The 14019-nt window shown below is 40.1% G+C and overlaps 1 protein-coding gene across 9 annotated transcripts in view; it reads left to right on the top strand.

Annotated features, from left to right (window-relative positions):
* The window catches only part of LOC148101548 (uncharacterized), a 206784-nt gene that overhangs the window by 156104 nt on the left and 36661 nt on the right, over positions 1-14019 (top strand). For 2 of the 9 annotated variants that reach the window (XM_087846387.1, XM_087846386.1), the window contains exons 1-2: positions 5805-5822; positions 6766-7101. In XM_087846387.1, the coding sequence (XP_087702513.1) occupies positions 5805-5822; positions 6766-7101 (354 nt within the window). Of the gene's footprint in view, positions 1-31; positions 2011-5804; positions 5823-6765; positions 7363-7504; positions 8084-14019 lie in introns of those variants that run through there. The other 7 variants (XM_087846384.1, XM_087846393.1, XM_087846385.1 and 4 more) reach the window with 6 other exon arrangements.

Here is a 14019-nt window from a genome sequence, read left to right as displayed (position 1 = left end):
TTACTATCACTGTCTTTGTGTCTTTGTTTAGAAGCAGAGCGACACAGATGGATCCAGTTCTCAACCCTGTCATCACTGTGGTGGTGGGAAAGACTTTCGTTGTGACCTCTGTGGAAAAACTTTCAGTCACCAATACTTCTTAAAAGTACACCAACGTAGACACACTGGAGACAAACTGAAATACTGTAAAGAATGTGGGAGAAGCTTCACCACATCAAGTGGATTAAAACAACATGAACTCATTCACAGTGGGGTTAAAAAGCACCGCTGTGATCAGTGTGAGTCAATCTTCACCACTGTAAGTCACCTTAAAACACACAAACGAGTCCACACAGGAGAGAAACCATACAAGTGCAGACACTGTGACAAAAGCTTCTCACAATCAAGTAGTTGTAACATTCATGAACATACACACATGGAAGGAAACTACAACTGTGACCAGTGTGACAAGAGCTTCAGTAATCTCAGTTCATACTCCAAACACAAACAATCCCACGTTACTAATAAACAGTTTCACTGTTACCAATGTGCCAAAACATTCACCTCATTGTCTGCTCTGTGCAAACATCAGCGTGATCACTCAGGGCTGAAATCACTCCCATCACTGGATCACAGTGAATCTGAAGACACAGAACGATACTCTGGTTTCTGTGTCAGACTCAAAAAGCTTGAGATCAGGCTCCACAGAGTTCAGATAGAATCAAGCTGCCCTAAAAACACATCAACATAGACACACTGGAGACAAACTGAAATACTGCAAAGAATGTGGGAGAAGCTTCACCACATCAAGTAGATTAAAACGCCATGAACTGATTCACAGTGGGGTTAAAAAGCACCTCTGTGATCAGTGTGGGTCATCTTTCATCACTGCAGTCACCCTTAAAAGACACAAACGTGTCCACACAAGAGAGAAACCATACAAGTGCAGACACTGTAAAAAAAGCTTCTCACATTCAGGTAGTCGTAACAAGCATGAACGTGCACACATGGAAGGAAACTACAGCTGTGACCAGTGTGAGAAGAGCTTCAGGAATCTCAGTTCATACTCTGAACACAAACGATCCCACGTTACTAATAAACTGTTTCACTGTTACCAATGTGCCAAAACATTCACCTCATTGTCTGCTCTGTGCAAACATCAGCGTGATCAATCAGGGCTGAAATCGCTCCCATCAAAGTGAATCTGAAGAGACAGAAAGATCCTTTTCTGGTTTGAGGGTTAAACTTAACGTCAATGCTGACATCACGATTATGTGCTTTAAAATTTTTACACAATTAATCCGTTCTGGAGTGCAGAATGACTCAAAATCCCTGAAATGTCTCTGTCAATCCATTTTGGACAGTTTGTCCAAAGTTCGTGCATTCTGCGCTCCAGATGGGTTAAAAATTGTAATTGTGTCAATCTTGATGACAGCGTTAACGTTGACAGCATATATGTAAAAACTGAGTGTGAGGGGCCTCGATGCGCCTGCTTGCTGCTGTGCTGAAGTCTCACACACAACCTGTCAAAATGGGAGGGGGCGGGCTGCTTGATTATGATTCATATTGTTACTCCAAGCCTATTATGTATTAATTATTTTTCCTGGGTTGTGTGAAATCCCAGAAAAAATGACACATCTGCTTACCTGGTATTGTCCTGAAACAAGATAACATTCATTAGTAGGGATTGAGAAAACTGCTGTTTACCTTTGTTAGCTACTTGGCTATTATAGTAAACAGTAGACAGACAGTAGAGACTGATGTGACTTATTGAATCTTTTGGACTGTGTTCAGCATAATATTAATAGGCCACTATTTAGAAGAGCTGTATTGTTGATTTGTCTGATATTTCAAAGTGTGATGAATTATAATAACTGTTTGTTATCCCTTTGCAAATTCGTTATGTTTGTGCTTAAAGGCTCTTCACCATGGGGTTTGCTTCACTTTGCTTTCTGCTAACTGTCTCGCTATATTCTGTGTGTAATTTCTTGCTGTCAATATAATTCTGTTTAATAAACTCTGTTCCAAGAATATTACTCTTTTCCAGAGGATCTTTTCGAGTGCCTTGATTTTAACTGAATCTAAAGAAAGCCGGATCTCCACAGAGGTCCATGATGGCTTTGCGACCAAAGCAGACAGCGGTATAAACGCTGTCTCCAGCTATACAACACAATACTTCTATAAAAGTTGAGTAAGACAGAAATTGTAAAAACTCATTCATTTTTAGAAGGGTTTTAAAACTGTCCAATGTTGAGGAGGTCCTGATGTGAAGGGATAGGAGCAGTCACAGCAAAGGCCCGGTCTCCTCTGTGTTTAATGTGGACCGTGGACAACTAAGAGCATCTGATCCACAGACCTCAGTGATCTAGCAGGAATGTACCAATTTAAATAATCAGAAAGGTATGAGGGTGCAGACCTATGCAACACCTTAAAAACAAATAATAAAATCTTAAAATGAATTCAAAAACTTGACTGGCAGCCAGTGTAAGGATGCCAGTATGGGAGATATGTGGTCTCGTTTGCGTGTGCCCGTTAGTAACCGTGCTGCAGAGTTTTGGACCAGCTGCAGTCGGCTGACTGATGACAGACTAACACCAGAGTAAAGACTATTACAAAAGTCGAGGCGAGCTGAAATTTAATTGCTAATATATATTTGTGTGTTGCCACACCTTCATTTTCCCGAGAGATTCTATTTTACAAACACTCCTTTAGTTTTTTGTAATAAAATCTTTCATCAGTTTCATAAATTGTAACACTGCTCATGTCCTGTCATCAGAGGCATACTGGATTGATGCCCTGAAGGTCACCAGTTATCCTGATCTTAGTGAGGTCTAACATCTTCATTTATACTCAGTATCTTTGTTCTGTATTAGAGTTATTGTTTTTGCAACTGACCTGTAATGTTGTCTGTCATCCCCGTCAGTGCTGCATGTTTAATATCACTGTGGGTTCTGTGAATCTGTTTTACTGTTTCTAAACTCTCATCTTCTGTTTACAGTCTTTGGTTAGAGAAGCGCTTTTAGCTGCTTATCAGAGGAGAATGTACTTCCTGAACAACAATGACCCCTAGAGTCTTAAGACAGTAATGCATATATCATGTTTTTGATTTTTGGTTCTGTACATATAACAGTAAATGTTTATTATGTTGTTGGGATAAAAACAAACACTTCAGTCAACCCACACTTGGACCCTGAAATGTGTGAAGATCTAAATATTTATCAAAGTCAGGTTTATAATATGTGATGTATAACTGTTTTATAGGGAAAAACAAAAACAAGGTTGAGTATGGAGAGAAATATTAGAGTAAGAGAGACTAATGAAATATTACACAGACATAAAGAATCCCATTTTTAAAATCAGTCACTCCTGTTAAAAGATAATATTAGAATACTTTTAAAAGGCTCTAAATGACATTTACCCTGCAATAACACACCTTGGAAACTCCCATTGTAAATTAGTGCTGTATATAAAAGGAAATACATACATGAATTAATAAAAATCAAACTCAGCCAGCACAGTAAAATACACTCAAATTGATCAAAAACTGAACTGATGACTTCCTACTTAGATATTCATTTCTGTTCAGTGATGGTGGATTATAACCTCCATTCAAATCATTCAAAAAAGAGAAAACTATAGAACATGTTACATTACACTGTGAGAAGGTAACTGATCCAAAACCTCAGTAACATAAAAATAAAAGTGGATCTTATTGATTTACTGCAAAAGGACTCAAGAAGTGAAAGTGATCAGGCCTTATTCCAGTTTTTCAAGGAGAATAAATGGTTTGGGACGAGTTGAGGGTCGATATTCTAGTTCACACTCCACACCAGTTGGTGGCAGTAATGCACCATTTTGTTTTTTGACAACCGCCAATGAACGGTATATAGAAGTAGAAGAAGAAAAAGAAGGGGGCGGAGCAAAGTAAGAATGCTCCACGAGAGGAGGTGTTTGCACAGAGCTACTTTTTCATTCAAAGAGACTAAAGTAGGACCAACTTTTGGATCGATATCTGCATCGATCTGCCCACCCTTGTCTCCTGGATCGTAGCTGAGATCAGCTTGAACCACGTGGGTCTCTGCTCCCTGATCTGTTTCCTGTGTTTGGAAAGAGTTCCAGCTTCATCGCGGAGTTTCTCTCGGTTTGTGGGCTCATCTAAAGGTAAGCACCGAGCTCACTTTTCTGTGAGTTCAGTTCATGTTGAGTTTAGCTCCCGAATGAGGTCTTCTGCTGCTCTCCTCGGTGTCTGTTCACAGTTTATTGTGAACACGTTGAGAGAAGAGTGAGAGAGTGTTTGGAGAAAAACACCAACTAATCATTAGCTCAGCATGCTGGGAGAAGTTGGAGCAGAAAAGTCTTTTCATTGTCCCTGCAGCTGTTTTTCTGCATGCACCAAACCTCTACAGTCTCATTTCTATTTGAAGTGATAACAGGAAATGGATGAGAGCGATCTGCTGCAGTATCAGGGTCACAATAAACTTTATTGTCCAGCTGCTGTGGATGAACACATGAGAGGAAGTGAACTCCTACAAAGTCACATTTTAATGAGTGTGGCTGCTGTAAAGTGATGCACAGGAAGATGTTAACAAAAACTAATGAAACAGAGATGAAAGTAAACAGTGTTCATATTTGAAAGCACATAGAATAAAAATATATTGTGGTGGTTAATGTGCAGCTCTTGGTGATTTGGGAGAATCATGTTTTTAATCATGTTGTGGATTGAATGTTGGGTTTTATTTTATTTTATCTACAGAAGTTTTTCCCACCTGTAATCGTTCAGATTGATTTGTTGGGTTGACTTGAATCATGTGAAGGTTTAAAGCTGCACTTCCCCCAAAAAGAATAAAGTATAATCATGAAGAATGTAATAATGTCTTCCTGTGTCAAACACAGCTGCAGTCAAAGCAGGAAGGAAAACACTGAAACCACTGATTTTGCATATTAATGCTCAAATAACTGACCTCCCAGCCCTTTGTTCCTTCAGTGGTGCTCTATTCAGCCATTATGCAAATATCAAAGACCACCACCCTCTCCAATCCAGACTCAACGACCTCCATCACACCTCTCACACCCCCCACCCCCTTTCCTCCTCCCTGAAACTCAGAATACACACTGAGGATGTGAGCCAACTATTTCAGAAACAGAAGCCCAGGAAAGTCCCCGGACCAGATGGTGTCTCACCCTCCTGCCTCAAAACCTGTGCTGAAAAGCTGGCGATAGGTGTGGAAAGTGTGGTGTGGGGGAGTAACAGGTCTGTCCCTGTTTGTGGAAACCACAGGAGGAGCTGTTCAGGCTGTTGCTGGGTGTGAATTGTTGATGGTGTCTTTAAACTTGTAGTTGCTGTTTTACAGACTGAAGCAGAGTCGTTAGCTGAAAACCGGTTTTAGAGGTTCATTCAGGACACCTTCTCAGGCTCTTACAGCCTTACCTGTGTCATAACAAAGTGTATAAACCCCAATCCACCTTTAACATGGTCCTTCTCCCAAACCTTCAAATAGGACTTTCTGGCCCTGTCATAGTAAAGGGCTGCTTAGAATATTAGAGCCAATGTCACAAAGTTCCTCCTGAAGTATAAGTGAGTGAGAGAGTTTCCTCACTTTGCAGCACAACACGTCTCACAAGATTTCTACAAGCAATCAGAGTGAAATTTGTACTTTGTGTTGTCAGATGAACATATGAGACACTTTGACTCTTCAGTGCAGTGTGGAGCCTAACAAAGATCTGTTTTGTGTCCCAGCTGATCAGCAGGAGGAGAAGAGTCTGACGGAGCAGCAGAGGAACATTTTCAGCCATCTGGACTCAGCTGAGTCACTACAGAGGAAACAATGAGCTCAACACAGAAGGTGAGGAAAATATCACAGTTTCACCAAATAATCAGTCACGTCTAAAACTCTCATACTCCCAACCTGTTATATGACTGTGTTGTATTTTATTATATACTATGGATTTTTCAATTATATTTACAAACATTAAGAAGTTACAAGCAATTATTATTCTTTATTATTAGTAGTAGTATTAATTACATTTTCAATTGAATTCAGTGTCACAACAACAGCTGCCTTATGAGCACCTGTAGTTGTTTAGTGCTGTGCAAGTGGGGGGGGGACCCCACCAGCCCATTTTAACCCCTGACTATGTCACACAGTTTTGCCTCTTTCATCTTCATCTTAGCTTTCATGTGTTACTGTTTAGGCTCAGATCGGTTTGATTTTTGATGCCTGCAGTGATGAAATATCTCCCCGCAAATGCCTTAAACCAAAATTAAAAAGCCTGTTTTGTAAATGTAAGTTGTAGAAAATACAGATATGTATGTGATATGTAGGGATGTAGGGACTAAAAGTAAAAAATTCCTCAGGTTACAATTTGACTCTGACGTTCTCCTTCACTCAACCAAGCTAGTAACTGTTACATTGGATTTAATAATTTAGAAAATTATAAAAAAAATATCTAATAGGAAACAGCAACGGGAAATATAAAAAAGTATAGACCTGGTAAATATTTATTACTTTTCTGAGTGTGTTAGCATGCTAGTCTTAATATTAGTGTACAGCAGGAGGGATTGGCATGATTTTAGAGTGTTTGAACAGTCATGAATTATTTTTAGCACCAGGTTGGATGTAATGTGTTTCTACTACCAGCAGGTGGGGAAAAGAGACCTTTAAGGTGTTTGGTGCCACACTCCACCTTCAGGTTTAAAACTAGTGTTAATGGAGGGAGTTTGAAGGTTCAGTTTGTTCCACAACTGCATTTCACTCACTGCCTCTGTTTGTATCTCTGTCACTGCAGGACCAACATGGAGCGAGAAGTCAGCGCTCTCAGGAGGCCGACAAACCTCACAGAAGAAAGAGAGAGAAAAAACACACCTGTGACGAGTGTGGGAAGGATTTTACTTTGAAGGCTTCACTAAAACAGCATCAGGTCATCCACACTGGAGAGAAACCGTTCAGCTGTGACTTGTGTGGAAAGACTTTTTCCTGGAAGGATTCCCTAAAAACACACCAACTCATCCACAGTGGAGTTAAAGCATACAGCTGTGATCAGTGTGGCAGAGCTTTTAGTCAACGTAGCCACTTAAAGAGTCATCTGGTTACCCACTCTGGAATTAAGGCATACAGCTGTGACATCTGTGGAAAAACTTTCAGCCATATAGACAGCCGAAATAGACACCTACGCATTCACACTGGACATGATGTGTACTGCTGTGATCAGTGTGGCAGACAGTGTACAACCAACACGCATTTACAACAACACATGTTTACCCACACTGAAGAACGACCTTATAAATGTGACCTATGCGAGAAGACTTTTAAAGCTCCACATCACCTGAGAGGACACCAACAGATCCACACCAGAAAGAGACTCTACAAGTGCAGTTACTGTGAGGTATGTATTTATATTTTTATCTGTGTTAACTGAAACAGTAAAATTTAATTGGACGTCTGCAGAGATGCTCTTTATTTCAGGCGACGTTCAGCATAAAAAGTGTTGAAGGACTGACTTACACTGTCTTTGTGTCTTTGTTTAGAAGCAGAGCGACACAGATGGATCCAGTTCTCAACCCTGTCATCACCGTGGTGGTGGGAAAGACTTTTGTTGTGATCTTTGTGGAAAAACTTTCAGTCGACAAGACACCCTAAAAACACATCAACGTAGACACAGTGGAGACAAACTGAAATACTGCAAAGAATGTGGGAAAATCTTCACCACATCAAGTGGATTAAAACGACATGAACTGATTCACAGTGGGGTTAAAAAGCACCTCTGTGAACAGTGTGGGTCATCCTTCACCACTACAAGTAACCTTAAAAAACACAAACGAGTCCACACAGGAGAGAAACCATACAAGTGCAGACACTGTGACAAAAGCTTCTCACACTCAAATGGTCGTAACTATCATGAACGTACACACATGGAAGGAAACTACAGCTGTGACCAGTGTGACAAGAGCTTCAGGAATCTCAGTTCATACTCTGAACACAAACGATCCCACGTTACTAATAAACTGTTTCACTGTTACCAATGTGCCCAAACATTCACTTCATTATCTGCTCTGTGCAAACATCAGCGTGATCACTCAGGGCTGAAATCACTCCCATCACAGTGAATCAGAAGAGACAGAAAGATCCTCTGGTTTCAGTGTCAGACTTAAAACCCTTGAGATCAGGCTTCACGGAGTTCAGATCGAATCTCCTGTAAAGATCTGATTAAAATGTTCCAGTGGATGGATGGATGTATAATCTCTTTTTCTGAATGTTGCTCTCTTCCTGTTTCTGCAAGTGCTGACTGCACAGATGTAATATAGATCCATGTCACTGTTTGGAAGTATCAGAGAACTGCTGATGCTGTAAAGCTGCTGCTCAGTCTGATGGGCTGTTGTGTTGTTATTGGTGATGCTGGATGAAGGGCTGGTGGACCAGGTGATGTCAGGTTGAGGGTAGATCCCGTCTGAGCTGCAGGTGATCCTTTGTCCTACTTGTTGGAGATTAACTTTACGGACTGGAGCTGAAAAAAAACTAAGAATAAAAAAAACAAAAGAAAAATATATTTCTAAAGAAGTCAGAAAGAGATTTTCTTGTCACAATTTTCCTTTTCTGAAAATTGAATCTGAATCTCAGACCACAGTAAAATATAACATTTGTCTTAGTGTTTTGACAAAGCATTTCTAAATACAGATAATGATTAGTGATGTAACATGTCATGTTTTCTTTATGTATTTGAAGTGTTATAAAAATGACTCTGGATCAGTCCTGGTGTCACAGACAGGCCTCGGGGCTTCAAACCTCAGAAAGTCCCTTTGGCTCTCAGCTGAATTCCTCTGACACACTTTAACAACTATAAGTCAAAGGTCAGAGGTCATATGATTTGGGAATGACAATGCTGAATAACCACATCACTGATTAGGTATTGTAGTAACAACTCAGACTATTATAATTATTTAGTTAATAATACGGGTTCAAGATGTTGTTTGTGGTTCAATTTCTTGCGTAGGTTGTAAATGTGGCAGCTTTAGTCTTTCCTCTCTTTTTAAAAAGAGTTTTGTTACCGTCCACATTCAGGATGATGAACATTTCACTGATGGTGCTGGTGTGGCACTGGTATCTCCCCTCATCCTGAATGTTCACCTCTGTCAGCTGGAGTGAGGCGTTTCCTCTGGAGACCTGATCCTTGGAAAGTGAAGTCCTACTTCTGACTTAATATACGATCGAGCAGTTATATAAACATGAATCTATCCACCGAGCTCCTCCTCGTCTGCTGTGCATCCGTGTTCAGCAGCCTTTCATCTGTATCTCAGGTTTTGTATATTAAATAGTACCTGCTTCTGGGGTTCGACATGTTTCGGTTGTCTTATTTTACGTATATAATTAAGATGTTGTGAATAAGTATTTCAGTTGTATCCCGTAGTTGTTTGCTTGACATCGAGCTTTATCCAAGGAAAAGATTTAGCCATCCTTATTCAGATTTAGCCATCCTTATATTTTGCTTGTTTTATTTTATTGTATTTTTGCACAACGCTGTTGCTTGTGAAGCTCGCACACAAGAATTTCACTGGCATGTAATGTACCCGTGTACCTGCACATGTGATGTGACAATAAAAGTGATTTGATTTGATAAACAAAAACACTGTCTGTCTTTCCTCCAAAATCACACTTGGATTACAGTTGGACTGATTTACCAGGTGGTGATACAAAAAATAAAAGTCTAAGCTATTTAAATCTATAGAACATAATCAACAACAGACCAGACCTGAAAGTGTGAAACATACTGTATTTGGCAAAAATATATATACAACAAAATATAATAAAAAATGATCATAAACAAAAATATTTTTGAATAAGTGTTTTCATTAAGTGTTAGATAATAAACTCAAAAAGCTGCACTGTACCATAGCAGCCAAGGAGCAACAAAGTCAGTGTCCACGTCTACCTCACATTAAACAGACATATTTCATATGAAATAACTGAAATGTAAAACTGTAGAAAGCTGACTAAAATATTTTAATTCTCTTGAAAACACCATGAATGGTTTTCATGGGTACCCCCTTTAATGAGCTGATGGGGGCACCCAGTGTATTTATAACTGAAGCAGAGTCTCCCGAGTGAACGTCCAGATGTGATCAATAGTGAGTCAGGATGTGATTCCTTCAAGAGTATACAGCTGTGGTGAGAATTACATAAATATTGGAAAAGTTGCTGCTTAAGTTTTTATAATAGCATTTTGCATACACTCCAGAATGTTATGAAGAGTGATCAGATGAATTGCATCGTCCTTCTTTGCCATGAAAATGAACTTAATCCCAAAAAAACCCTTACCACTGCACTTCATTGCTGTCATTAAAAGACCTGCTGAGACCATTTCAGTAATCGTCTGCAGCCATCATTGTGTTGCATAAAAATGGCTTCACAGGCGAGAATATTGTGGCTACTAAGATTGCATCTAAATCAACAATTTATAGGATCATCAAGAACTTCAAGGAAAGACGTTCAATTCTTGTCAAGAAGGCTTCAGGGCGTCCAAGAAAGTCCAGCAAGCACCAGGATCGTCTCCTAAAGAGGATTCAGCTGCGTGATCGGAGTGTCACCAGTGCAGAGCGTGCTCAGGAATGGCAGCAGGCAGGTGTGAGCGCATCTGCATGCACAGTGAGGAGAAGACTGTTGGAAGACGGCCTGGTGTCAAGAAGGGCAGCAAAGAAGCCACTTCTCTCCAAAAAATAACATCAGGGGCAGATTGATCTTCTACAGAAAGTATGGTGTATGGACTGCTGAGGACTGGGGCAAAGTCATATTCTCGGATGAAACCTTTTTCCGATTGTTTGGGGCATCTGGAAAAATGCTTGTCCGGAGAAGAAAAGGTGAGCGCTACCATCAGTCCTGTGTCAGGCCAACAGTAAAGCATCCTGAGACCATTCATGTGTGGGGTTGCTTCTCATCCAAGGGAGTGGGCTCACTCACAATTTTACCCATAAACACAGCCATGAATAAAGAATGGTACCAAAACAGCCTCCAACAGCAACTTCTTCCAACAATCCAACAACAGTTTGGTGAAGAAGTATTGGAATTATTTTCCAGCACGATGGAGCGCCGTGCCATAAGGCAAAAGTGATAACTAAGTGGCTCGGAGACCAAAACGTTGAAATTTTGGGTCCATGGCCTGGAATCTTAATCCCATTGATAATTTGTGGTCAATCCTCAAGAGGCGGGTGGACAAACAAAAACCCACTAATTCTGACAAACTCCAAGAAGTGATTATGACAGACTTTTATGTTTTGGTGTTGCACTGACACGTCACGTGACTTAGACACTTTGGGGGTTGTTGAGTTCTTTACATATTAATTATATATATGTTTTTGTTGTTGAGAATTTTAATTGTGATTTTTTGTATTATAGTTTATCAACAGTATGTGTTTTAATTTGTTTACTGGTTTGCGTGCACTTAAGATAAAAAAAATAAAAAAAAGATCGCCACCACGGCAGACCCGATGGCATTTTCATGCTTCGCTGCATCATTTATTCTTACAATAATCACACGGTTGCTGTAACAGTACATTAAACGGCTTCAGCTCTCCCGCTTGCAGCCATACACATCACCACCACCAAACCTGCGGTGGCATCGCAGAACACGCCCTACCACATATCCGCCTTGCCCGCTTCACCTCACCCCGCGAGCAGGCGAGGGAATCGGCCCGGACCATCGACGCCCCACGCCCCACCCCAGCGATGGGGAAGTGTCCACTCTGGTGGTTACCCGCGCCTCCAGCGGAAGCCCGGGAGCTGGCCTGATGGCCACCCATACAGTGGGGCAAAAAAGTATTTAGTCAGCCACCGATTGTGCAAGTTCCCCCACTTAAAATGATGACAGAGGTCAGTAATTTGCACCAGAGGTACACTTCAACTGTGAGAGACAGAATGTGAAAAAAAAAAATCCATGAATTCACATGGTAGGATTTGTAAAGAATTTATTCGTAAATCAGGGTGGAAAATAAGTATTTGGTCACCTCAAACAAGGAAAATCCCTGGCTCTCACAGACCTGTAACGTCTTCTGTAAGAAGCTTTTCTGTCTCCCACTCGTTACCTGTATGAATGGCACCTGTTTGACCTCATCATCTGTATAAAAGACACCTGTCCACAGCCTCAACCAGTCAGACTCCAAACTCCGCCATGGCCAAGACCAGGGGCGATTTTAGCCCATTTTTGGGGGTGCTGAAGCACCCCCAAAGACTTCTTACTTTTTTGACAATATTTGCTGTTTGTGTGACGCACTGCTAAAGATATAAAAAGCATACAGTACTTGGTTGAGACATAACATTTTACCAACAAAAGTATAGATACCCCCCCTCCCAAAATGGTTTGTTCCAGCTCCACTCTCCCCTACTCTGGCTGTAGCGCCGTTGCTGCCAGAGCGATGCTGGCTGAGACGCAGGGAAGCGGAGGTGTAAGTGCCTGTCTTAAAACAGGACATATTAGCTGCATAACCTTCAGTTACTCTTTATATAGTTAGGTAGGAGTCAGACCATGTTTCTTTTTAGCTGAAAAGCATTACACCAGGTAACCTGGGTGTAAAAAAAAAACAAAACAAAAAAAAAAAAACAAAAAAAACAACTTGTTTTCCGGTGATGTTTGCTACCCTACAATTCGTCCTACACTGCAGTAAAATCAGCGACATTTGACCGTCCTGTTGCTCCCATTGAAATTCATATAGCCTATTTAAAACCTAAAGCTTAAAATATTCCGTAGCCTACTGTTGTTACCACCCTGTTTTAAATCGATACTAACTAGCTAACTGACCGAATGCCCATTAACCTTATAACTCCTGTCGTGTGTGCGTGTGTGTTTTGGGGCCACGCCCCAGGGTGGCTGTGGCTACAATGTAGTTTGTCAGCACCAGTGTGTGAATGGGTGGATGACTGGATGTGTAAAGCGGTTTGGGGTCCTTAGGGACTAGTAAAGCGCTATACAAATACAGGACATTTACCATTTTTTTTGTACAGACAGACAGCCAGGTTCATAATGGATACAAGGAAGTTGTTTGTTTTTTTTAAAAAGGAGCCACATTCAGGTAAAAGTGTAAAATCAAATGATCCGTCAATCAAGAATAATGTTGGATCAGTGTTTCAATATTTATATCTTTTATTAGATGTTCATGTGGTTTGGTTATTTGCCTTTTGGTTGAAAGTACACTGAGAGAGGACTTTTTGTTAGTGATCTTAATAGTATTTTTTCATATTAATGTAATTTATCAACTAATTGAATACAACCTATTTGTGTATGATTGTCAGTCCAAAGAGGGAGAGAGGAAAGAGGGGAACGTGAGGAGAAAGTACAAGATCAGGAAGAACCGGGTAAGAAAACAGACAGGGAACAGTGACAGGCACAACAGAAACTGTTAAACTGACAAAGAGAACAAAAACTGATTTTACTCACACAATCAGGAAGTTGTGTTCTCCCTATATTAAAGCTGCTATACAGAATCTGCAAAACAAGCTGGTTTGAAACATTTTTGAGCCTCTTTAACAACATTCCAACATAACATTATAATTGATTGGGGAGATTAAAATTAATAATATATTTTTATGTGGTTCAGCCACAACTCTACTAAAACCTCAGCCAGTAACAGGTAGGCCAACATTTGGACTGTCCAGTTGTCTGTATGACTGCCACAGTACGTACGTGAGGAGCTGTAAAGAGAAGAGTGCTATTTTTCTAAAAATGTTTTAAGCTTGTTTCAAAGATTCTGTACTGCAGCTTTAAATGTTTTCCAAAAGCACACATACACTTAACTTATCAGTGTTTCTTAAACTTTTTACAGTGTGTACCACCTGATAAAATGTCAAGCTCTCCCAAATACCACTATGAAAGCATGAAACCCATAAATCTTACAACACAAAATTAGTATTATTAAATTAGTAAAATTAGTGTCTGCAGTAAAGATTTTTATTTGTAATAATTTATTCTGTTTTGGGAGTGTTTTTTATGTATCTGTAGTATATTATACATACACATTAAAAGTGAATCTCTGTCCAAAAAATGCACTCAGTTTACTTT

Source organism: Neolamprologus brichardi, chromosome 9 (genome assembly GCF_056152115.1).
Source record: "Neolamprologus brichardi isolate AB-2024 chromosome 9, ASM5615211v1, whole genome shotgun sequence".
NCBI lineage: Eukaryota > Metazoa > Chordata > Actinopteri > Cichliformes > Cichlidae > Neolamprologus > Neolamprologus brichardi.
The sequence above is the reverse complement of the archived record's forward strand: the minus strand, read 5'-3'. Positions and strand labels throughout refer to the sequence as shown.